At 47.3% G+C, this 24,225-nt stretch overlaps 2 protein-coding genes across 6 annotated transcripts; one reads left to right on the forward strand and one right to left on the reverse strand.

The window, feature by feature from the left end:
* Window positions 1-537: 537 nt before the first annotated feature.
* Window positions 538-11,656, reverse strand: LOC125441652 (surfeit locus protein 1). 4 transcript variants are annotated; one of them, XM_048512361.1, is made up of 9 exons: window positions 11,267-11,438; window positions 8,212-8,293; window positions 6,685-6,812; window positions 5,370-5,452; window positions 4,782-4,973; window positions 3,119-3,191; window positions 2,102-2,264; window positions 1,553-1,634; window positions 538-966 (listed from the first exon to the last, which is right to left on the reverse strand). In XM_048512361.1, the coding sequence occupies exons 1-9, from the start codon at window positions 11,393-11,395 to the stop codon at window positions 900-902; spliced, it is 999 nt and encodes a 332-aa protein (XP_048368318.1). In that variant the 5' UTR covers window positions 11,396-11,438; the 3' UTR covers window positions 538-899. The 4 variants fall into 4 exon arrangements, with proteins under 4 accessions (XP_048368318.1, XP_048368320.1, XP_048368319.1 ...); XM_048512363.1 differs by lacking the exons at window positions 6,685-6,812; window positions 11,267-11,438 and adding an exon at window positions 11,520-11,656; XM_048512362.1 differs by lacking the exon at window positions 6,685-6,812 and having other exon boundaries at window positions 11,267-11,431.
* SURF2 (surfeit 2) lies at window positions 11,580-21,835 on the forward strand. Of its 2 annotated transcripts, none has more exons than XM_048512366.1 (6): window positions 11,580-11,970; window positions 15,411-15,565; window positions 16,812-16,915; window positions 19,508-19,702; window positions 20,819-20,973; window positions 21,667-21,835. In XM_048512366.1, the coding sequence occupies exons 1-6, from the start codon at window positions 11,866-11,868 to the stop codon at window positions 21,745-21,747; spliced, it is 795 nt and encodes a 264-aa protein (XP_048368323.1). In that variant the 5' UTR covers window positions 11,580-11,865; the 3' UTR covers window positions 21,748-21,835. The 2 variants fall into 2 exon arrangements, with proteins under 2 accessions (XP_048368323.1, XP_048368322.1); XM_048512365.1 differs by having other exon boundaries at window positions 11,620-11,970; window positions 20,822-20,973.
* The last annotated feature ends 2,390 nt before the right edge of the window (window positions 21,836-24,225 follow it).

The following is a 24,225-nucleotide window of genomic DNA, read 5'->3' on the forward strand; positions in this document are numbered from 1 at the left end:
AATAGGAGATGGGGGCTACAGTTTTGAGGGTTCATAACTTTGGCCCCCCTGAACCAAACTGCACCAAACCTGGGGGGTATCATCAGGGCAGTCTCCTGATGAGATCCTGAAAGTTTTGAGACTGTACCTTCAGAAATGTGCCCCCCCCCAGCCTGCAACCCCCATTGACAGCAATACAGAAAACTCAATGCAGAACAAAGATTCTTGGGCAAATTTCTGGAATGCTCCTGCAGGGGGCGCATTTTTGGATGTATCGGCACCAAATTTTCAGGGTATCATCTGGAGACTGTCATGATGGCACCCCCCAGGTTTGGTGCAGTTTGGTTTAGGGGGTCCAAAGTTATGGACCCTCAAAGGGGGTGCCCCATCCCCCATTCTTTGCTAAGGAGATGGGGGCTACCCTTTTGAGGGTCCAATAATGATAATAAAAATGCAGAGGAAGGACAAAATGCAGCCAAATCTCAAACACAAGGCAGCATAGTACAAAAAGATAGCAGGGTTTGATTCTTAGTAATCATAAAATAATTAAAAGCTGCAAAAGTTTCATAATTTATTACCACCATTTCAAGAACCTGATTTCTGTGCAGTCACTAATTTTCAGCATGCTTTTTGAGTTGCAGAATAACAGCCTTCAGCAAAACAAACATCTTATTATCTCTCCTCTCCACACTACTTTCCATATTTAATGATTCTGGGTTTGTTATCCTTTGTTTGAAGCAACCTCCTGGTCTTCCAATGATGAATTGTGCTTGTGAGAAACTGGCGAGCTTCCATTGGGATATCTAGACACTGTCTTCCAGTCACATTCCTAGTGACTGTTAAAACAGTCAGCGTCATTGCAGTCTCTGTCAGCAGAAGACACCTGGTCTTAAAGGCATTGCATTAACCCTGCATGAGGTTCAGAGGGGCACTTTCTGGATGAACTTCTTGTACCACAGGTAAGATGTAGCTGCACACAAGCCATACCTGCAGAAAAGGAACAAAGGTCATTTCAGGAGAATCCACCATGCTGAACTTAATGGTGCAGCTCTGGTGCAGAGCTTAAGTGGGTTAGCAGCTCCTGATCTGGTTTTCAAGCACAACCTCCTGATCTGGTTTTCAAGCACAACCTCAGGGCAGCGTGTGTGGCTCACTCTGCTCCATTGCAACAGCCTCACGGGATTTGTGAAGAGGGAGTGGCGGCCCCTGATTCACCTAACAAGGTTACTGCAGGGGGGATATCCTGTCTAACCCCAGCTTTGCTGCCTCCACTGTGACAGCAGTTGCTCTTCGCTAGCATCTTGCATCCCCTTGGAAGGACAGCAGACAGCAGGGATAAGAATCCAGGCTTCTTCGGCAGCTTCTCCAGCCAGAGTCAGGCATAACATGCAGATCACCATTTGACCAGCGGGAGAGCTGGAAGTGCTAGTAGTGGCAGAAGGATGGTGAGTCTACTGATTGGCCTCTCCATGCATTGGGTGGGGGTGGGCAGAAGCCTTGCCAGCATTCAACTACATAGTAAAGTCCAGTGTCTGTTCCCTAATTCCCTGCAAGAAGAAAAAGGCTTACTCACCAAGTAATAATATACTGCATGTGCTCGTTTCTCAAGGTCACCCTTGTCTGGCCTCCTATTGGTCCCCCTGGAACTGTGCTCTCTGAATGCAAAAGAGAGACAGAAGTGACTCCTAAGTGATAGTGGAAAGTGCTGTCAAGTCACTGCTGACTGATGGCAACTCTGTACGATTTTCAAGGCGAGAGATTCAGAGGTGGTTGGCCGTTCCCTGCCTCTGAGTGGGCTGGGAGAATTCTGAGAAAACTGACAGCTGTCATAAGGAGGAGTGAGGAATCAAACCTGGTTCCCCAAGAGTCCACTGCATTTAACTATTATAACGTGCTGGCTCTCTGAATCTCGACTAGCCTGTGGGAAAATAGATGCCTTTCATTGAAAAATGCAACACAGCCCAGTTCTCTGCCAGCACCCAGAGACTCTTCCTGGGAGAGGCCACTTTCCTTTTGGTCACAGCCATGCACTATTTATCACCCCGGTAAGCTGAGCACCACTTTTTGGAATCCTTTGCACTGCTGTCAATGTCAGTTCCCCAATTTAGGATGGCTGACTTACTGTAATCCGCATCTATAAAAATGGGTTCAGCCCCAGTCACTCTGGCCATAGCTTCCAGGTCTCGATAATACCAGCGATTCTGTTCCACGTTGTTCTCTGGGACAAAGGGTTTGCGGGTTTCTGACAGCCTCACCACTCCAGTGAGCGCAATTTCTTCCCGGATCTGAAACAAGCCAGATAGCAGCTCTCTTCTGTTTTTGCAAATCCTGCTTAAAGATTTCCAAGCCCTTGTCAGTAAATTCTGTGAGTGTACTGGCTGAATTTCTGTGAGATCTCTTGTACAATGCACCTGCCTAAGCTTGCATACTATGCTGTGCCGTATGTATTCAATACCTACAAACAAAGCACAGAAGAGGGCACAGCACTCAATTTCCTGAGTATCGCAGCTTCCATTTTAACAAACCAGGCTTCTATCCCTTATGTGGACGATGCTGTGTCAGAAGCCAAAAAGATGATGAAGAAGATGCCCAGTAATGAAGGGGATTTAGACCAGTCTCTCTAATTAGGCAAGTTTTCCTCCAACAAGAAACAGACAAAGCAACCTACGATGTACAAGGGAGAATACTACACCGCACTCCCACAGCACCACCCATCTGAGATGCCGAGGGAGTAAGTTCTAAAAAAACACACCCATTGGCTTTGTTGGAAGAGGCTGCAAAAATCAGTGACTCCTATTACGCACCCAGCCCTGTTTGTATGTCACATGAGCAAGCACCTATCAAGCCAGTGGCTTTAGGCCCTAACCATCAAATCACATTGCTCCTGACCATGGGAAAATGTCTTGGCTTATCTAACAGGTTAGAACAGGGATCAGTTGGCCACTGGGGCACGACTATGCTATTAGCAAAATCATTACATGGCTCTCTCGCTGCATCGTCCTAAGCACAGTTGTGCCCTTCCACGTTCATTAATGTGAAGAGGCTTATTCTGGTTAGGCCGGATTCTGGTTAGGGCTGCACTGCAGGGACAGAACCTGGTGTCCCAGGTGCCGTCATGGTGTGGCTGTACCTGCCTTACCTGCCCTTTCAGCCTGGTCTCTGGCTTCATCTTCTTTCTGGGGACAAAGCCCCTGTTGACGAGAATTGTGATTCTGTGAGACAAAATAGGGAGAGACAGGAAGAAATGAGACTTCCAGCAAACCCCCCCCCCCCCACACACACACACAATTGACAGTGCGTTGACAGTGGATTGAAAGTGCGTTATTCTATGTGTGCAGAAAGTGGCATGCAAAGAAGAGGAAGGAGTGGGCCTGTTATCTGGACATGGCCCACCCACCTAGTGGAGGGAAGGGAGGAGAGGGAGGGGGGTGGCATAGAAGGGAAGGGGAGTGAAGGCAGGGAGGGAGTGAGGGTGGCATGCAAGGGAGAGGAGCCCAGCATCTGGACATGGCCCACCCTAGCCGAGGGAGCGGAGGGGGAGGGGAGAGGTGGCATGCAAAGGAACGGGAGGGAGGGAGGGGTAGCATGCGAGGGAGGGAGGGAGAAACCAACAGTGTATGCTTTCCTGGATGCCTGCATATGCAGCAATACGCTCTACCACCTGCACGCTTGTATTTCTACAAGAATGACACAAAAATGATTTCTCTCTCTGTGTCCACATAGGTGACCCCTTCTGAGTACTTATACTCTGGTTTTTTAACCATCTCTCCTGACATGGACACATACAGGCCTCCTATGAGGCCCTCCAAAACATTTGCGCAGGCTCTGTTTTTGGGTGCTGTTCTCTGAATGCTGCACTGCCAAAATTCTCAGAACAGCAGAAAACACTTCTGCGTAATCAGCAACATCCCAAGGGGCCATAAACACAATGAACAACTGTGCAGCTTTCATCTTTTGCTCATGGAAGCTGCCTTCACAAGGGAAGCAAAGGCTTTAAAAAAAAGAACTGTTATTACAGTTGCTTTAAACTGAATCAGACCATTGGTCCAGTGAGGTCTGTGCTGGCTACAACAAAGGTCCCCAGTGTGGCCCGTGTGGGTGCCAATGTACCTGCTGGCGTCTTTTCTGGTGCCTGCCCAGCGTTTTTAGGAAATAACCCCTTTCTTCAACCATCACCTTTGGTAGGTAATACAGGGAACAACTCGGTGGGAATGCATGACCAGGAAATTCCCACACCAGGAAATGTCTCCCTGCCAGGGCTCTATAAGCTCTTTGGCTAGTAAATTTCTCCCTATGCCTTAATTTATATTTATCTCCTTTAACTGGATTTCGACTATTCTAATTGGCTGTGGATCACCCTGGTGTCAGGCACAGGTTTTTCACATCAACTTCTACCTTGAGTCTTTGAACTAGAGATGCTGAAGACTGGACCTCGGACCTTCTTATGCCAGATGCTCTACCGCCGGATCCCGGCACTTCCCCTGCCAAAGCACCAACTTGCTTGGTCCTTTTAATTAGAGATGCCCAGGATTTTCTATATGTTAAGCAGATGCTTTACTCCTGAGCCACTGTCTCTTCCCATTGTTATCCCTCACTGGTTCAACAGGCAGGAACTTCAGCCCAGAAGATGGAGACCACAATCACACATGGCCTCAGAAACAAATTTTGGTACCATTCAAAAAATCAAAATAATTACTTTTATTAGCAGAACAGGTTTCTAGTCTTCTAGCTTGTACAGCACACCCAGTGTCTATGATACAACCACAGTTCTGTCTAAACCTTCTAACTGTTAACCAACTTACCCAAGATCTGTACAGTAAAAGGGTGTAATCACATTTCCTCCACTCTCTGGATTTGACATCAGTTGACCAGCAACTCTGGTCTCTTTCTCCGAATCTATCAGGGACCGTGGAAGGATGTACAATTCCTTTGTATGGTCAAAGTAACCCCGGACTCTAACTGGCCTATATTCCAACTCCTTCAATTCCAGGAGGCTACAGAAGAACAGAAGAACAGAAAATGGTAAGACAAAGAATTGCATTCGAACCGAGGAACATCTATTGGAGGAGAGGTTGAGGGCAGAGCGCAGGGGATGCTCTTGCTCTCGAAGACATGGAAAGTCCTCTCACTGTCAGACAAGGCAGTGAGGGCGGAATGTGGAGGGCTGGCCACAACAAGGCCCTTCTGCCTCTTCTTTGCCACACTCCTATGCCTTTGACAGCAGTCTGAGAGGCAGAATTTGTACAGCTGAAGGTTCTCTCAATACCTTCTTTCCACTAGAAAAAAAACTTCACCCATTTCAATTCAAAAGCTGGGTCAAAAAAATTACAACTATTTGCAGAAAACAAACCCCCATTTTTAATGGACTGTAAGCCGGCTCGTGTACTTACTCAAGTGGCAGCGGGACTGGCTGTGCTGCAACTCGTGCTTCCAAGTCAGCAATCAGCTTCAGTTTCCATTTCCGCCGCTGAACCTGATAAATGCCCAAACATTTAGAGGCCTGATGGAACAATGTCCCAGTCATCTGAATTCATGTCTTTCTGGACCAGATCCAACATGATGCCCGGTAAATGACACTGACACGAACCAATAGCAAAATGAAATTACCTTCCCCTCTCAGAATTTAACAAAGCTCACATATTGTTATTGGACAAAGGGATTTTTGACTCTCTGAAGTTTATACCCCAAAAATCTTTCTGGTCTCTAAGGTGCTAATGGACACAAATCGAGCTCATATCTATGATTCACCAAGTAGCTTGGGAAGAAGGGGCAGAAAACAAGAGTATGCAATTGACTGAAAGAAAGAAAGAAAGAAAGAAAGAAAGAAAGAAAGAAAGAAAGAAAGAAAGAAAGAAAGAAAGAAAGAAAGAAAGAAAGAAAGAAAGAAAGAAAGAAAGAAGTCCTAAGGCCACAGTGCAAGCTCACTGTGTAACAGCCGCAGTGGACATTCAGCACCCCCTCATGTGCCACAACTATGTCAGGTCTATGACTTCATTCAATGACAGACTCTGGATCATTGTAAATCAGAAGCCTTTACTGAAATGAACAGATTGCACCTGGCTTTGCAAAAGCCAGTTCTAACCCCTTGCATATCCGACCCTTGCTTTATCCCCTCCAAAGCCCACACCCACTCCTCCCCATTCCCACGAAAGGCAGAATAGGGAAAGTGAAAGAAAGCAAAAGTCCATCTGCAAGATCACTGAAGAGACAGGAGGCCATCTACCCACCCCCCTTCTCGGGAAGGTGCCGGAGAGGCTTCTATGTTGCCAGAATGAGAGAAAGAACCACTGTATAGTGGTGAAGAGAGCGCAAACATTAAGCAAGCACAGGCACTCTGTCACCCAAGCTGTCTATCTGAACAAACATAATCTCTGTCTGCCAAAGCACCACAACATCTTGGGAAAGTGAACAATTAAATAAATTAGTTTTCCAGCAGAGTATACAAGATTGTGCAACAGTAGCAACAAAAAGCATCAACTAACTGCCAGTTGTGACAGCACAAGAGACTGATGCAGATTAAACTTGCCATTCTAACACAACTGTTTCAGGGCTGTCGGTGACACCATCACCCACCGACTCCAGGGGAGGCTTGCTTTAGGCCACACAGTGAGTTCTTGGCTGAGGAAACCAAGATCCGTCTGGCTCACACACTTAGCTGCACCAGCTCTCCACCCAGCGTCTCCAAAAACTAAGCCTCAAGCTCACCTGCCACGTGCCAAGACAAAATGTAGCCACAGGGATAGCAAGGAGTCCCCATTTGAGTGCTGCATCTTCTCCTGACTTGGCAGCAGCAGTGGTGAAAATTTTAGATGAACAAGGCCACTGGGAAATCTCTGGGGGAACAAAGCAAGATGGAAAGTGTTCATGCCATCTGCAGAAAATCTCTAAGTAATCTGGCAAGAAATGCAACCCACCAGGGGTATCCAGTGACTTTTCAACAATAATGCATACAACTGTGCATCACAGAATAAAAGTACCATCCTTTGGTGAGCACACACATGAAGTGGCCTTCTACCGGTCTATCAAGGTCAGCACTGGCCTCTCAGACTGGCAGTGGCGCTCCAGGGTCTCAGGCAGAGGTCTGTCACATCACCTACTGCCACATCCTTTAACTTGAGATGCCAGGGGTTGAACCTGGGAACTTCTGCATGCATAGCAGAGACTCTTCTACCGAGCTGTAGCCCAGTGTGGAAGCAGCTCAAGGCAACTGAAAGCTAATCCTGTCCTAAAGAAAAGGACAGGAGTTCCAACTGCTGTCATGGGCCAGCCTTGTGGACTCAGATGCAGAACCTGCCAATGCCGGGCACTCAGAAGTGGCTCCTCACGAGGAAGCAGAAGCTGACCACACTGTTCAGCCAGAGCAGGCTGCTCGTGAGGAAGTTCAGGCAGCAGAGTCAGCTACCAGCCCTTCCTCACCTGACGCCTCACAGCTGAGAGAACCTGCAGTCCTCCATCCAGCCCTGTGATGAGCCAGCTGTGCAAAGGAGGCAGAAACAGCAGCAGCAGCAGCTACAGAGCCAAAGGAGGAGTGCTTGTTTCTCTGCCAGGTATGGCAGAAGGCTCTGGGAGATGGAGGCATCTGCATCGGAGGAGGACTGAGCTCTTGCAGGATCTCAGCCTTAGTAATCAGAGCTTCTAATATAAACCTTGCCTTGGGCTTAGTTCTGCCTGGATACAATGAGTGCACCTCCTGCTGGGTCTTCCCAAGCTTGCTATAGCTCCCTGTGTGCTTGGATTCCTGTGCTCTGAACCTGGGGCTGTCTGCCCATGCCTGCCCTGACCTATTGGACTATGACCTTGCCTGCTGCCTGCCTTGACTCATTGGACTGTGAACTGACCACCCTTGTGCTTGCTGCCCACATTTCCCTGCGTGGCTGGACCTGGCCACACCCTGCCTGTTGGCAACACAACTGCTTTTCCACCTTCCCACAGTCCCAACAGACCAGAGAAACTAATTAGGAAGGGAGAGCCTGGTCAGCAACAACTGTAGCCAGTTAATGGCTGGCATGAAATCCTTGCAGCACCCTCTTGGGCTCTTTTGAGGGAACAGGTGGTACCTAAATGTCTGGATACAAGAAGAATGGATAGTTAGAACTAACATCAACTGATCCATTCAGACCAGTCTCTCCACGTGAGGTTCCACATGGTCCTCTTCCTCTTCTAGGAGAGGCTCCAAATAGGATCCAACAAAAATATCACCATGTCCCTCTCAAAATCCTCCCCATGACTCACCTCTTCGTAGCCATACCAGGTTGCAGATAGCTTTAGAGTGGGGGCATCCATAGAATGTCCTTCTGTTCAGATGGTTTGGTAGCTAAAAGCAAAATTAAATTACCATTTTACAAACATCAAAGCCTGAATTCAGACATCATTTTAGGAAACAGTAGAGTCAAGTTTCCAGCATAAAAACTATACTGGGAAATAGTGGAATCCAAATGCCACTGTCATTAGCATCAGAAACATCTGGGGTTAAATCTTTACTCAAACCAAAAACTATGTAGGGTGCCACTTAAATAGTGCTGAAATTCAACGCATCGCACCCAGGCTCCAGCAATTAAAGTAACATACCAATTCAAACTATGATGTAAATCCTTATGAGTTTATATATAGTCATAAACCGTATTATATTAATGTCAACATACACTTATTAATTAACATAAGTAACACCATTTATACCAAATTACAGAACAGAAAGAAGTCCATGTAACCATTTGTTTCTCTATAATTGTCCTTTAAATATCCAACCACTGCAGTTATTTTGCAGTAATTCTGTCCAAAAAGTATCAATGACGATGGGAGATACAACTCCTCATATTATGAATGGACGCTGAACACGCCATACGCGATGTAGTGTTTTCGTAAATCTTCTTCAGAACTTTTGAAATCTTATTAGCTTTCGTATTTAGCCTTACATATCCATAGGTTTCTATAATGTGCAAAATGTAAATAAATAAGTACTACATATACATATGGGTTACAGTGGACACAACAATCTATATACTTTTAAATCATATTCATGCCTTATCATTCAATAATGCAAACCTATGCCTATCGTATCTTCATATATAGTATGTGCAACAACACTTACAAGAAGTGGCAAGAAAAGTCTAGGTCTTTATTTAAACCAAAAATGTGACTTCTGAATTTAAAAGTAAAAAAATGTGTAGGAGGTTCCAATGGAACTCTGATGACCAATAAATCAAACGGAATCAATCTGATTTCCTCGTGGGAAATATCGGTGCACAAAGCTGCCATATCCAATGTCACCAATGTGCTACCCACTGGGCAAAATAACCCTTCCACTTTAAAAATAAAATCTGCAGTGTCCCTAATGAGATTAACCAGCAGTATCACAACTCACTTGGGCTTTGGATTTCACCAACAAAGCCATGGATATCAAGCAGATAATAGGATTTAGTCAAGGAGATTCCTGAGTGCTCCATTCCACCCCGTATTGGATATAGAGGGACATCCAATTTGAAACAGACTGGTGAAAGCAAACTTACCCAGGGAAGACTGTGAAACCTATTTTGACTGGGCATTTCAAATGTGGAAGCTGTAGACAGTGTACTTTGTCTTTGAATGTCAAAGAGATAAAGGACGTCTTCTCAGGAGTAGCGTGGAAATGTCAGGGTTTCTCAAATTACAACACATCACAATGTATTTATATTATTTTTTGTCCCAGCAATAAAATATACGGGGGATGACCTTGAGACCGGTGAAAGTGTGCACTGTTGAGCACAGATATATTTAAACAATGAAGGATGGATGAACCAATGGTTACACACTTTTGTGCAAGCAAACCATAAGGACCTTAGATTTGCAGTACTACATTTTCCATATGGATTTACATAAACTAATTTTATAAACAGAAAATAGAATTATTTTTAAATTCAGAAGTCACATTTCTGGTTTAAATAAAGACCTAGAGACTTTTCTTGCCATTTGTAGGGATGCATACCACTTTAAATCAGTTTCAAGAATCCAGCTGATATGCATTAGTGCTTTATAGGCAAGGTGCCGGTGTTCTTCATTCAAAAGTGGGAAATAGCCTTTATGGTTGAATCAACTCCTTTGAGAGTAAATGTAAGTGTGTTGTGTATCTATATTGTTGCACATACTATATATGAAGATACGATAGGCATAGGTTTACATTATTGAATAATGATAAGGCATGAATATGATTTAAAAGTATATAGATTGTTGTGTCCACTGTAACCCATATGTATATGCAGTACTTATTTATTTACATTTTGCACATTATAGAAACCTATGGATATGATAAAACACAGAGAGGGAAAGAAACCATTATGTACACTGCCCTGAGCTCTCTGGAGAAAAGACATGAGATGATCAGAATTTACTCACACTGCATTGTAATAATGTGTGAGTGTAAAGTGACATTAAGCTGCAGCTGACTTACAGCAATCCCAACAAGGGGCTCTCAGGGCCACTGAGACAGAAGCTGTGGTTTTCCATGGCCTTCCTCTGCAGAGTCTTCCTTGGAGGTCTCCCTTACAAGTACTAACCCTGCCTAACTTCTGAGATCCGGGAACACCACACAGCTTTCCCTCCCAATGAAAAACACAGGATAAGGCAAACTTCCATTTTAGTTTCAAAATGACAATATGCAGGCATTGTTGGGGGCATGCCCAGATGTGGTGCCCGAGTCTGCCCCCTGGAGATCAGCGATGATTCTGGGAATTCTGCAGGCCCCACCTGATAACGGCCAACATCACCCCGAACCTGCTTTTTTCCTTCCAAATAGTACCTCAACAGGCAAGGCTGCCAGCCTGCAGGTGAGGCCAGAGATATCCCAGAATTACAGCTGACCTCCAGACTATTGAGGAAAATGGGTGCTTTGGCAGGGAGACTCTGTGGCCTTCCACCCTGCCTAAGTCCCTCCCTCCTCATTTCCCAACCCAGCATTGAAGAAGACTTTGGATCTATACCCCGCCTTTCTTTCCTGCAAGAAGACTCAAAGGGGCTTACAAATGCCTTCCCTTCCTCTCTCCACAACAGACACCTTGTGAAGTGGGTGCGGCTGCGAGAACTGTGACTGGTCCAAGGTCAGCCCGGCATACTTCAGGTGGAGGAAGAGGAAAATAAATCTGATTCACAAGATAGGAGTCCACTGCTCATGTGGAGAAGCAGGGAATCAAACCCGGTTCTCCAGATCAGAGTCCACCTGCTCTTAATCACTATACCCCCCCCCCCCCCCCCCGCAGGCACGAAGGCCTCCCCGTCCTAAAGGCGCCCTGCGAGGAGAGCCCCTTCGGCCCCCTACCTGCCCAGCGCGCCAGACCCCCCGCAAGCCACAATCGCATAGCAACCGCAAGCAGCCGGCCATTTTACTCCCCGAACTCCTCTTCCGGGTCGCAGGTGTTCTGCTTCCTCCAATTAGCGGATCTGACATACAGACGCTTTATTAGAATGAAAAGTTAGGCAAAGGCAAGAGTGGGCTAAAGCCGGATTTGGAATGGAATGCCGCTCTACCCTCAAGACCTTTATGGTTTTTGACAGTGTAGTAGAGCACAAACCTTGGCTTAGGAGAGAGCGCGCCCTCATCATCGGAAGTGACGCACTAAAGATGATTTCCCCTTTACTCTTTATTTTGTTCATTTGGCCTGTTGGACGCGAGCGAGTTGGAAGCGCGAAGTTTCGAAGGGCCTCTTCCGGTTCCCAAAGTCCGGCCATAGAGAGCAGAAGGGTAGAACGCCTCGCGCCCCGCCAACGCCGACTCTCCACCGGCCGCCGGAAGTGCAGGGCGCCGTGCCCTTTCTCTGCGGGGCGCTGGGATTGGCCCCTCGCCGCCGGGGGAGGCAACCTAAGCCCCGCCCCTGCCCGACGCCGGCCCAGCAGCAGCAGCGGCAGCGGCGCGCAGCCATGAGCGAGGAGCCCGCGGCGGCGGCGGCGGCGGCGGCGGCGGAGACCTTGGAGCGGTTCCTGCAGCGGCACCCGGCCCTGCGCCTCCTCCCTTCGGGCACGCGGGTGAGCCGCCGCCGCCGCCAGGGGGCTTCCGCTGCAGGGCCCCCCGGGGAGGCTTTCGTGGAGCCTCCCCGCCCAGCGGCAGTCTAGTCCGGGCTGACCCGGCCCCAGGGCGGCCCTCTCGGGCAGTTGCTGGACCCGCCGGGCGGCACGGGTGGCCACCTCAGCCTTCGCCAGAGGAACAGGGCCGAGAGATTGGCGGGGCCGGCGGGTCAGGGAGCCGGGAGGGGGGGGAGGTCAGCGGAGGCTGCGGGGTGGGGGATGCAAAGACATGCGCCTCAAAGGTTAATTTGGCAGGAAAAGGGAGCTCTTATTGATTTGTTTGTTTGTTTTATTGATTGGATTTCATACACCGCCCACTGTGAGGAGCTCTGGGCGGCATTACAATGCTTGTTAGGCTTACTAAATCCGCTCAAATCACGTGAGCCAATCAAAAGTTAATAAATGGTTATACCGAATCGGATGGTGAGAATGGCTTTCTCGTTCTCATCCCAAAGGGTAAGCATGTTGTGCTTCATTTGGCCTTCCTCTTTTTTCTCCCCAGCAGAGGAGCGCAGAAATGGCTCACGTAATTCTCCCAGCCCATTTTATTCCTGGAGTAGGAGGTAGGTCATGTGGCTGGCCCGAGGTCATCTTGATCTGCTTGCTGATGGTTATTATGGTCCCAGTGTAGCTGCAGCGTACCATTGAATTCCTGCGGGAGGTGGGGTTCCACGCCCCATTTGTTGGTTTTCCTGTGGGGTCTGGTTGGCCAGACTGGGAAACAGAGTGTTGGTAACGGAGAATTTTATCTTATATATATCCCCAAACTCCACCTACCCTATCAACTACCTCCCATTCGGAGCCCCTCTATCCCATTTTGTGAGCCACCTCAAAACTGCAGCAATGAGGTTAGAAAGGTCCTGAGAAAGGAATGCAGAAATGCCCAGGCAGCTTCACCAGCCACGGGTCTGTGCTTTCTCATGCACAGGACGCCGGAATGTCACTTATCTGTGTGTGCTTTCGGGGGAATCTCTTAAAATTCTGATCACTTTAATCAGATCCCAGTTTTGTGGGGGAAACCAGGACAGTTGAAGCTGATCTGCTTGTTATGCCATATAGAAAGTTATGCCGTATAGAAAGTGACTTACATTTGGCTTGAAGCGCCTGCATGGCTTCCCGTTCTTTTTGTTCATCAGGTGTGATGGGTGTTCCTTACCCATTTTTATATCCAAGGGGGTCCGAGAGGCTCATCTCGTTCTCTTAGCAGTGATGGTGCCTGCTTCCCTCCTGCTCAAAAACCCTCAGAACTCCAGAGCCAGGACCACCTAAAATACTTCAAGTGCTACATCGAGACGCCCCAAAACTCTACATCTCCCGATTTGAACAAAGCAAGTTACAGTGAAACAAGACTGATGGTCTCCTTCTTGCCTAAAAGAGCTACGAGAACTCCTTCTATCAATCCTGTCCCATCGCTTACTGTTGCAGCTTCCTGCCAGTTTAATGCAGTGAATCTAGCTATTTCACATGCCCTCTACAAGGATGCTCATTGTCAAGTCCAGCATAGGCCTGTGTTCTTGGGGACACTACATGTAACGGAGTCCTTATATTCCGGGCGAGGGAGAGATATTATCCCACCACTAGCCACCAATTGTAACGGGACGTGGCCTACAATCAAGGTTCCCAGTAAACTGACCAGTGGGGTTTCCTTTGCCACCCAAAATATCCCCAACTAGTGTTCAGGGATCTTCTTTTTACTCTGCTGCCACCATTAAAGGGAAGGAACTAGGAATCCCAAAACTGCTGTTGGCTGCCAAATATAATAAAGGATCCCACCTCACATTCGCTCTTGGTTTGAGGGGATTGTCCTTCAGAGTTCCATATCAAAAATGGAGGGAACCCAAAATTGGCTGGAATTCTAGTCTCACAGACAGGCACTCTTCAACCTCTCTCACACTAACTTTCAGACCACCCTGCGTCTAACTTTCATTCTAACCAATTAAATTTGTTTTAAAAACAAAAGAAAGGCATCTTAAACTGAAACATGAGAGGTACTAAAACTTGATAGTTTCCTGAGGTTCTTTTCACTTAAAAATTAGAGTTTCAGATGTTACTTAGGTTTCACACCCACACAGACCCCCGCAGAATATCTCTTCTGCAGGGCTCAGACCCTGCACCCCCTAGATCTACTAGACACTAGTCCTTTCTGATCCACAACCCACTGAAAACACACACACAGCCTATGCCCAGTGAGATTCAGGCACACATAGTCTCCCTCACTCACACTAATCCTAATTTGGCTTCACTGCCTCTGGATCAGGCTTTTCCCAGACTGGTGTTACACAGGGGTAGGGCAGACTCTAGGTCTGGACAGTCTTCACTGTCAAGCCACTGACTGGCGCGTCACTTTGCACCAAACACAGGGCCTCCTTTCTCTGACAAGCCTCCTCAGCTTGTAGAGTGACTGGACTTCTGTCAGCTAAGTCGGCTAAGACAGAATCCTTCACCGTCAGACCTGACAGACCGCTCTCTGTCAAACTCTGGCTCCTTCTGATCTGTGTATCTGAATCTCTTCAGAGCGTGTATATCTACTGACAGGCTCTGCTGTGTCTATTTATTCCAGCACTTTGGCTCCCCCTAACCCTGGCCATAGGCAACTGTGCCTTTGTTGACCAATCAAGTGGGTTCTTTTGTATAGTGGATCCTTCTGTATAACTCTGGCTGTCACTAAGGCCTTTTCATTAGGCCTTTCACACACACCAGCCCTTCAGTGTGGGCGCATCCGTTACACTACACATGATTAGACAATACAGCCCAAGTAACTTTGCCCACTGATTCCTTCCTTCCTTCCTTCCTTCCTTCCTTCCTTCCTTCCTTCCTTCCTTCCTTCCTTCCTTCCTTCCTTCCTTCCTTCCTTCCTTCCTTCCTTCCTTCCTTCCTTCCTTCCTTCCTTCCTTCCTTCCTTCCTTCCTTCCTTCCTTCCTTCCTTCCTCCCTCCCTCCCTCCCTCCCTCCCTCCCTCCCTCCCAGTTGGAGCCCAAAGCAGCGAGCATTAGTTCTTCTCGCTTCCATTTTATCTCCACAACTCTGTGAGGTAGATGAGTCTGAGAGAGCGACTGAACCGTGGTTACCTGGAAAGTTTTGCTGGTCAGAGTGGGGATTTGAACCTGGGCTTCCCAGATCCTCGTCCTGCTCTTTAACTGCTTTAAGAGTCTTCCGTGTGTGCCCAGCCCAAAACAACAGATGACGGAAGAGTCTCCTTCCCACATGCTTCTCCCACCTCCCTCTCTGCCCAGTCCCAAGGCAATTCCAGTGTGTGTGAACATTGCAGGGTATCTTTTATGTGTAGTTTGTGTTCAAATGAATGTGTTTGAGGACTGAGTGACTGGCCATGTGCAGAGTTCCCCTCTGTCCCATGCCAAGTGATGCCTGCTGAGTCAAACCCTTCTTGTGTTGCTCACCCAGGTGCAGTGCACGTTGACTGGTCATGAGCTGCCACGCCAGCTGGCTACCCTTCGAGCCTACACTGCCAGCAAGAAATACCTTCGGCTGACCAAAGTCTCTAGCACCTGGGACTATCGTGAATATGAGCCCCACATTGTGCCCAGCACCAAGAACCCGTAGGTGTTGCCCTCCCTGTTTTAATGTCAGAGGACTTCAGGAAGTGTTGTAGAACCAGCTCCCTCCTCTGTGGTAGCATGTCTATATCCTCAATTGCAGCCATTGTAGAATAGGGGGGTTTCCTAATCAAAAATGTTATTTTTGCTTCAGAATACTGAAGCTTTTGAAACAGGATGTAAAGGAACAACACAATAGTTTTATTCCTTAAGTTGTCAGAAGCACAATGAACATAGGATGAAATAACACTTTAATTCAGACTAATCTGAAACATCTCCATCCCAAGTTACTATTTGAGACAGTGTTATATACAAATTACCTAAATAATTCAGACACTTTACAGCCAATTTTCCACTTATTTGAAGGAATCCCTCGAGGCAGGTTATGTATTTAGCTGCCATTTATTAGCTGCCTTTCTTCCTCATGGAGTTCAAGAAAACTTATAATATAAAATACGTAAAGTAGAATACAAAAAACAGCTTAAATCAAATGCCCCCTCTGTTGTGTCCACCAGATGAGCTTAGTTGATTGGTGGGACAGTCCAGGGCTCCCTGTGGTCTTAACTCCTGGGCAGGAATGAGGAAGAGGAGATGGTTCTTTGGATACCCTGGACCCAAACCATGTCAGCCTTTTAAGAATAGAACCAGCATCTTGAATGTGGCTTGGGAGTGGTTTGGTAGCCTGTAGGAAACATATAATACAATTTTACACACAAGAAAGATCGCATGAGATTCAGCAGGCCCCTGACATTAACTCCCAGTTGGTGTGATCTCTGCGTGGAGTCCGTTGATCACAGACTAAGGTGGGGTGATCTGTGTCTACTCCAGAGGCAGAGCAGCAGTCAGGATATGGAGCTTTGTCGAGGTCTGGTTGGCGGAACATTCAGTCAGAGCCTGCCTGTGGCCAGGAGTGGGGGGGAATTTGAATATGTTCAGAGGGGCATCTTGCAGCTGCTCCTGGCTATTGTGTGGTGGCAGAGGCTTCTTGGCACTGACTGTGAGGCTGTGGGACTCCATGCTCAGGGAAGCCCGACACCTTCCATCTTCGTCATCAGGCGCCAGATGAAGGTGATGCTTTTCCTCAAAGCATTCGGAGTGGATTGAGAGCTGTTCGTTCTTTGAAGATTGTGGTGTGTGGTTTTTGCTGTTCTAAGGTTCGTGATTGTGTGTTAGCGATTTTGTTAACTGCTTTATGGACTGATTATCTGGAAGTTTTAATGTGAATCCTTTTTCTTGTTTCTTCCTGGAGACATCTGCTATTCTGCAAGCTCACCCTTCGGCACTTCAACAGAACTCCCGAACAAGTTCTGCATCATGTTCGAGGGCGGCGGTATCAGAAGGCCTTAAAGAGATGTATGTCTTCCTGGCAACTCTTGCTCCAGGTGTTTGAGTTGCCTTATATCATTCTGATTAGTTTGTTAATAAATTAATTTACAGCATTGTAATTCAATTCACCTTTCTCCAGAATCAGATTCAAGGTGGATTATAGTTACAATATGATTTTAAAAATCCACAAAAATGATCTATTGTAAATAAATAACACCTAAGTGGCAGGGTCCAAAGCTCTCCAGAATAATTTTCAACTTCTGAAATGGCAAAAACGTTATTCCAAGTAGCCATAATACATATACAAACAACCCAATGGGTTATAGATCACAAATTATCATAAAAAAGAATTAAAAAAGAGAAACTATAACCCAGCTACATAAAAAGTGGTGCAATTTAGGTGTGTTTGTAACTATGCAAACAATTCAAATTGCATTGTCGAAGGCTTTCACGGCCGGAATCACTGGGGTGCTGTGTGGTTTCTGGGCTGTATGGCCGTGTTCTAGCAGCATTCTCTCCTGACGTTTCGCCTGCATCTGTGGCTGGCATCTTCAGAGGATCTCCTCTGAAGATGCCAGCCACAGATGCAGGCAAAACGTCAGGAGAGAATGCTGCTAGAACATGGCCATACAGCCCGGAAACCACACAGCACCCCAAATCAAATTGCACTTCACATACAAAGCTATGATGATGTCAGCATGGCAACTTGTCAGCATGGCAACTTGACATCAGACAACCTTACAAAAACACAAATCAGTGATACAATGCTGTGCCGTTGTTAACGTAGCAAGTGCTATAAATGCAACAAATCAGTCTAAAAATAGTCTCAAAAATCCATAGCAATTTTGTCACGGAGTAATGTCAGACATTGTACAGAGAATGTGGCCACTACTCCTTGTCAATGCTTATATTTTAAAATTCTTTTAAATTAAATTCTGATCAGTTTCCACTTAAGAGAGTTTGCCTTCAGAGCAGTAGTGTTTGTAATCACAGTTAAAAATTGACATGAGAAAAGGTCAGAGAAACTATTAGGATTCATGATACAAAAAGGAAGTATAGACAAGAAATAGTGACCACGTTTCAGCGAAACTTGTGTAAAGCCAGGAGCAGCTGTGTTCCCTACAGTCAGACAGTATTTCATGTCAGATGTCAAGTTGCCATGTTTGGGAGGGGGGAATTCTCTGGGAGCGTTTTTGCTTATGCAGCTGCCGACTTATCTCCTAGTTCTGTTCTTGAGGTTTACGGCTGGGAAGAGCCTCCAGGCTGGACACTACTATCTCTGTTGTTCCCATGTGGGGGCGGAGAGTGTGCTATCCATATTATCAACTGTTCGCCAGAACTGTCTTTCTACTGTTCCTGACCTGCTGTCAGGATACCTAACGGGTGCTGGGGCTGCTTAGCACTTTGGGCTTTTGGGGGATGGAAATTATACTCTGTGTACTGTTTCTAGCTGCTTTCACTACCAGCTGCTGGCCAAGGTCAACTCCAGCGGACTCTTGCTCTTATCAAACTGCCTACATATTTTGTTGTCTGTTTACATTGGGGGTTTTCCCCCTCTAATTATATTACTGCTGTTTGCACGCAGAAAAGTCAATTCTGGCTTTTCCAAGCTGTCCTCTGAATGAATAAACCTGTTCTCTACAAGGTGTTGTTTCAATCATTGAGGATCTGTCACCTGCCTTCAATAAAATCCTTTGAACCTCACAATGTTTTATTGCCTGAGCAGGGGATTGACATCAGACAACCTTACAAAATCTGACGTTACTCCGTGACAAAATTGCTATGGATTTTTGAGACTATTTTTGGACTGCTTTGTTGCATTTACAGCACTTGCTACGCTAACAACGGCACAGCATTGTATCACTGATTTGAGACTGTTGACATCATCATAGCTTTGTATGTGAAGTACAATTTGAATTGTTTGCATAATTACAACACACCTTTATAAATTGCACCACTTTTTGTGTAGCTGGGTTATAGTGGGTTTTTTCATTTCTTTTTTATGATAGACAACTTCTGAAATGGCCGTGGAGGCCATTTTGAGAAGGGAACTTTTTCCAAGACATTTGATTCTTTTCTTCTTTGAGGCACGACGTTTCAAGATAAAATTCTCCCTTTTCAGTCTTCACAATTCTCAGCTGACACCTGAACTTTGCCCGCCAGGATGTCCAGCCAGGAAGGTATTGCTGGAGAATTCTGAGGAGTCTGAAAATGCTTCCGCGGTGACCCTTTTGCTGGGGAATTTGGCTACCATCAAGAGTGGGGGATGGGCAGAGTCTCTCCTGAAGGCCGCTCAATGGTTACAGGGGAAGCAGCTGTGGAGTGTGCACCCTGCCCTTGCCAGAGAAGATAGATTTTGTGGGGGGAAGGGACGAGGGGAACGATGATGACAAAGAAGTAATTCCCGGGGCCAACAAAGAAGTCATTCCAAGCTTCTGCTCAGTTTATGTGTCAAATGGGTAAGGATTCCTGAGCTCCATGTTTCCAGGGCCTGGTGGCTGTGTTTGCTCCTGGGGAAAAACACGGTGAACCTTAGGGGGCTTTTTGCTGTGTTGTTCCAAGAGCCAGGTTGATGTAACCTCTGAAAAAGAAGTCCCTAAGACCTCTTTTCCCTTGCAGATGAAGACTGCCAGAAGGAGGGTGTGGAGTATGTCCCGGCCTGCCTTCTCCGGAGGCAGCCACGTCGACAGTGGCACCGGAACAATCAGCCAAACGGCAGCCGGCAGCCCCACCAGAAGAGGGAGTTTTGGGAGCCTCCGCCCAGTGATGAGGATGGTGAGGAAACAGATGACAGCATGAGCGACCTGTACCCGCGTGAGTAAGAATGGCGGCGGGAGGGGACTGCAGGCCTCAGCATAACCTGGAAGAGGAGCTGCAGCGAGTTGCCTAAGAGTCACCCCTGCTTGACCTTGACTTGGTTTCCTCAGGTGGAAATGTAGAGGGTAGCCAAGGAAACAAGGAAATTGGGGTGCTGTGTGGTTTCCGGGCTGTATTCTAGTGTTCTAGCAGCATTCTCTCCTGACGTTTCGCCTGCATCTGTGGCTGGCATCTTCAGAGGATCTGATAGTAGGAATGGAAAGCAAGTGGAGTATATATACTGTGAGGTCAAAAGGTGAGGCCCTCTGAATAGAGTAGCCTGGCATGTGAGTCACAAAGAAGTCTGTAGCCTGGGAGTAACAATGAAGATAAAGGTCAATAGGTGAATGCATGAATTGCATACAGCCCGGAAACCACACAGCACCCCAGTGATTCCGGCCGTGAAAGCCTTGGACATACATCAAACAAGGACATTGCTTACAAGATGTGTGTGTGTACAGAATGAGAAGGGTTTCTTGACATCTTAGAATGTGGGCTGAGACACACCACTGCTCATTCCAGGAGTCTCTTCTTTGCTTTGCAGAAACAGAGTCCATGGACAGGCCTGCCATGACTGATGAAGCGGAGCGGTGGGGTAGCACGGCTGGGGGTGGTAATCCCTGCCAGCTTCCCTGTGATCTGCTGCTGTGTTATGCTGTAAAGGCAAGACAGCATGATTGGGGTCTCAGTGTTAATCAGTGTTAACTGATCCCAACCATTTGGTCTTATCCTCTGATTCAAAGGGGGTTTTCCCACACATTACAGCAGCCATGAGGTGTGTAATGGTCCACTGTAGACGACAGACTGCTTTCTGAGGCAGTGGACCCTTTTTCAGAGGGCCCAGTGTCCTTGCGCAGCATCTAAGGTCAGGGAAGAGACATCAGTTCAGTGCTGAGGATTGGAAGTTAGCATTGATGGACATTAGGTCAGATCCATCTACTCCACACCTGAACATGTCTGTCTCAGCCCAGTTGTCATCCTGTTCTCTAGACCCAGAGTGCTGCTCTCTGCTAGAGTTGCCATCATACTATCCACATGTGTGTAGATCTGAAGTTGGCTTCTTTTATATTTTAGCAGCGATGTTTCCAAAAGGACCTCCAGTCAGCAAGAAGGACAGCGATGTATTCATGACAGACGGCAACGAAGAGGCAGCCAAGCCAGCAACAGCTGATGCTGATGGAGACGAGGCCGTGGATGTGGGCTCAGCCATGGGAGGCAAACGAAGAAACGTGAGCCAGGAGGGCTGAGCGGGGGGGATGATAATAATGTCGATACCAATACCTGTACATCGCAGTGTTATCCCAGCCTCCTACCTGACCCTGACAGCCCCCTAGGAGGTAGCTCAGATCAAAAGGGGGTCTGGCCTGGAGACCAGTGATCGTGATGGCTGAAAGGGCATTTGGACCCAAGCTTTTCTGATCCTAACCCAGCATTCTGATCCCTTTGCATCCTGGTGCCTGCCTCTCAGTTGGGGGCTCTTCCGTGCCAGGTGTCTGTTGAAAAGATTCTATGACATATTTGCTGGGGAGGGGGCAAGTGGAGGCCATCAAAGGCTGAAAGGATAGATGAGCATGTTGCCCAGGAGGTGCCATGGCCCAACTCACACTGCAGGTCGGAGGCGCTAACAGGGGAGCCCAGCTCTGTAATTTCAGGCAGTGCATCAAGTGGCCAAGTGGGGGAAAAAGTAGCCACAAATGTGGGCAGTAAGTTTTGGAGCTCATGGTGCTTAAGGGGCTCTGGAAGAGGCACTGAGGGAGTTCCTGCATGATGGCTCATTTGGAAGCCTTAATCAGGTTGCCCTTGTGGGTTTCCACAGTGACGACTGGGCACTTTGCTTTTGTTTTGTTTTTTGAAGAAGCCAACGCCCTTGCCTGGTCTCGTCCCCCCGTTTCTGCTGATATGACCCATCTTTCCTTCTGCAGAAACAGACAGGCCCCATCAAGAAGAAGTTCAAAAAGTCAGCCCAGAAGACCCAAGAGCTCTCGGAAAGGAATGTTGTGTGACCCTCTTCAGTGAGCTGCGTGTGGCTGTCCTGGTCCAATGTTGCATATGTGATTTTATTCAGAAACATAAAACACAGCTTATACACTTTCCATGTGCAGTCTATACATCCCTTGCAAAGGAGTCCACACCAGAGATGTCTGGTTCTTGCTGGTGCCATTGTTGGGGGCTTAAAAAAGACTACCCTCCTGTACTTGATCACTTGCTGAAGGCAGTTTTTCCTTGCCTGCCAGGGAAGCTGGCAAAGATGGCTATTTACCGCCTGGCTTTGCCCAATGACAGAACTCTGCTGAGAGGGTGGCGTGGGGCAGGGGGAGGTGCATACTGATGGTGCTTGAGTCACGGCGTGATGTGCATACCTGTGAGAGGCACCAAAAAGATGGGCCACTAGCAGCATCCCCCCGCCCTCCCCAGGAACCTTTTGCTACTGTCCTTCATTTTGGCCTCTCAACCTTTGACCCTTTTATGTAAACCAGTTGCTGGATTCCCTTCCAGCAACATATTATGCAGGAACCGAGGCAGTGTGGGAAACAGATCCTTGGGGAAAACTTTCTTGCGGTGTCTCTAGGTCAAGGGCATAGTACAGAAATCCCTCAGTTTTTATAGGGGTGAAAACCTCTAGGTTGAACCCAGAGATCTCCTGAAATCACAAACGTCTTCCAGCCTACAGAGATTCGTTCCCCTGGAGAAACGGCAACATTGCAAGAAGGGCTCTATGGCATCACACCCCTCTCTAGGCTCCACTGCCAAATCTCCAGGTAATTCCCAAATCTGCAACCCTCAGTGCTAAAGACTTTAATAACAGCAGCAGACGGTCTAGTTGATTCATCTTGGTGCTTATTGCAGCAGCTGCTGTTAAGAATTCCAAGTGCCACTTGCCAGGGGGCTGTTCAAGCCTCTCTTCTCCCGCTCCCCCCGCCCCCAAGACCTCAATACTTGGTGTGGGGTAATGGTGCTATGAGTCAAACTGGTACCATCTGCTATCTTGGAGTGGCTTGCCCCCAGTGTCTGGGATACAGAAGGCACACACATGTACCAGCTTCCTTTTGGAAAGAGAGGTGGCAGTAAAGTTCTTCCCCTTGAACTAAAATCTCTGAAAAAAAATTTAGGAGCATGTTCTTGGGTGTGGCTAAGTTATAAAAATAGCCAACATGACTGGGGGACCCAACTGTCTTCCCATCCCCGAAGCCTCACTTACTTTTGACAGTTGTTGCAATCCTAAAGCAGCTCCGTTTGTCTCTGCTGGTTTCAGGGCTGAACCTGCTGCTCTTTGACCTTGGTGAGATACTGTAGTGTAAATTCTTCATGGCACGTTGATTAGAAACCCCTATAGCACTTAAAGTACTGCTTAGAAGCACGTGAACTGCTTTCACGGATCATATTTTCCCTCTAAGGGCAAAATCGGGTTATAGAGACCTAGTTCTTCAAGCACGGGCGGGCTTTGAAAGTCTCCTGCTTCCAGCCTCCCATGTGACTTTTAGCCATCCTCTGCAATAGAATTATGAGGGGCTTGATGTACAGAGATGAAGCTTATAGTAGGGAGGTTCAGGACAGGCAGAAAAAATAGTCCACACATCAATAGCCATAGTCCCTGCCACTGTAGCTGCCGCTCCTTTTATACCTGCAAGGCCACCTGAGCAACTGTCTGTAACCTCCACCCAGGGACATTTCTCAGGGGGGGTGGGGGGCACACACAGCAAGCCACTGTTAATGGCCTCTGGTGTTGATTTTTGTCATCATTTGCTTCAAACACCTGAGTGTTCCTTGAAGCAACACTCCCAGACTGTGTCACATCTTGAGGAATTCTCCTTTTGAAACATTTTTATCTTCTCCAGCCTGGAACGTGTCATTTGGCATGACCTCATAAAAGGCACTCTGGAGAGACTGTTCTAATCTTGTTGGATTTCCCTTTGGGGTCCATGTGGCTGGTATCCCATCCAACTTGGACCTGGCCCAAGAGATGCATGCATGTACCTTCCTTAAAACTACAGTCAGTCTGCCAGAAATTACTCTGGACTAGGTGCAGGCAAGACCATTGCTGTACAGAGAGGGGTTTAGTGCGTTTAGCTTGCTTTGGCCAGTAGCTGTAGGGTTCCACGGCAGCTGGCAAAATCCCAAAGTTTTAGGAGGTTGATACTTTTGCATAAACATGGACTTAAACAAGCCCAGTTACAGTGAGTAAAAACTGATGTTCTTCTGTACAAGGCAGGTGAGGCCAGGACTGCGGCCGAATCGCAGTTTCTACTCTTTGCGATTATGACCATGTTTTGGTACAGGTGTGGTAGAATTCGGCTATTTCAGATGACCTCTAAAAGGGTGTTCATCAGGAAATTACTCGCCCTTGGGGTCACTGCTATATTCGCCATTGCAGACCAGGGGATAATACAGCTCGAGACGGCTCTGGAACGCCCATGATTTTAAGGGAAGAGATTTCAAGCTGGCCCAGGCTAAAGAAGCGGATGGCTTGCCGAAAGCCCTCT

The sequence above is a fragment of the Sphaerodactylus townsendi genome, linkage group LG12, assembly GCF_021028975.2.
Source record: "Sphaerodactylus townsendi isolate TG3544 linkage group LG12, MPM_Stown_v2.3, whole genome shotgun sequence".
Classification (NCBI taxonomy): Eukaryota; Metazoa; Chordata; class Lepidosauria; order Squamata; family Sphaerodactylidae; genus Sphaerodactylus; species Sphaerodactylus townsendi.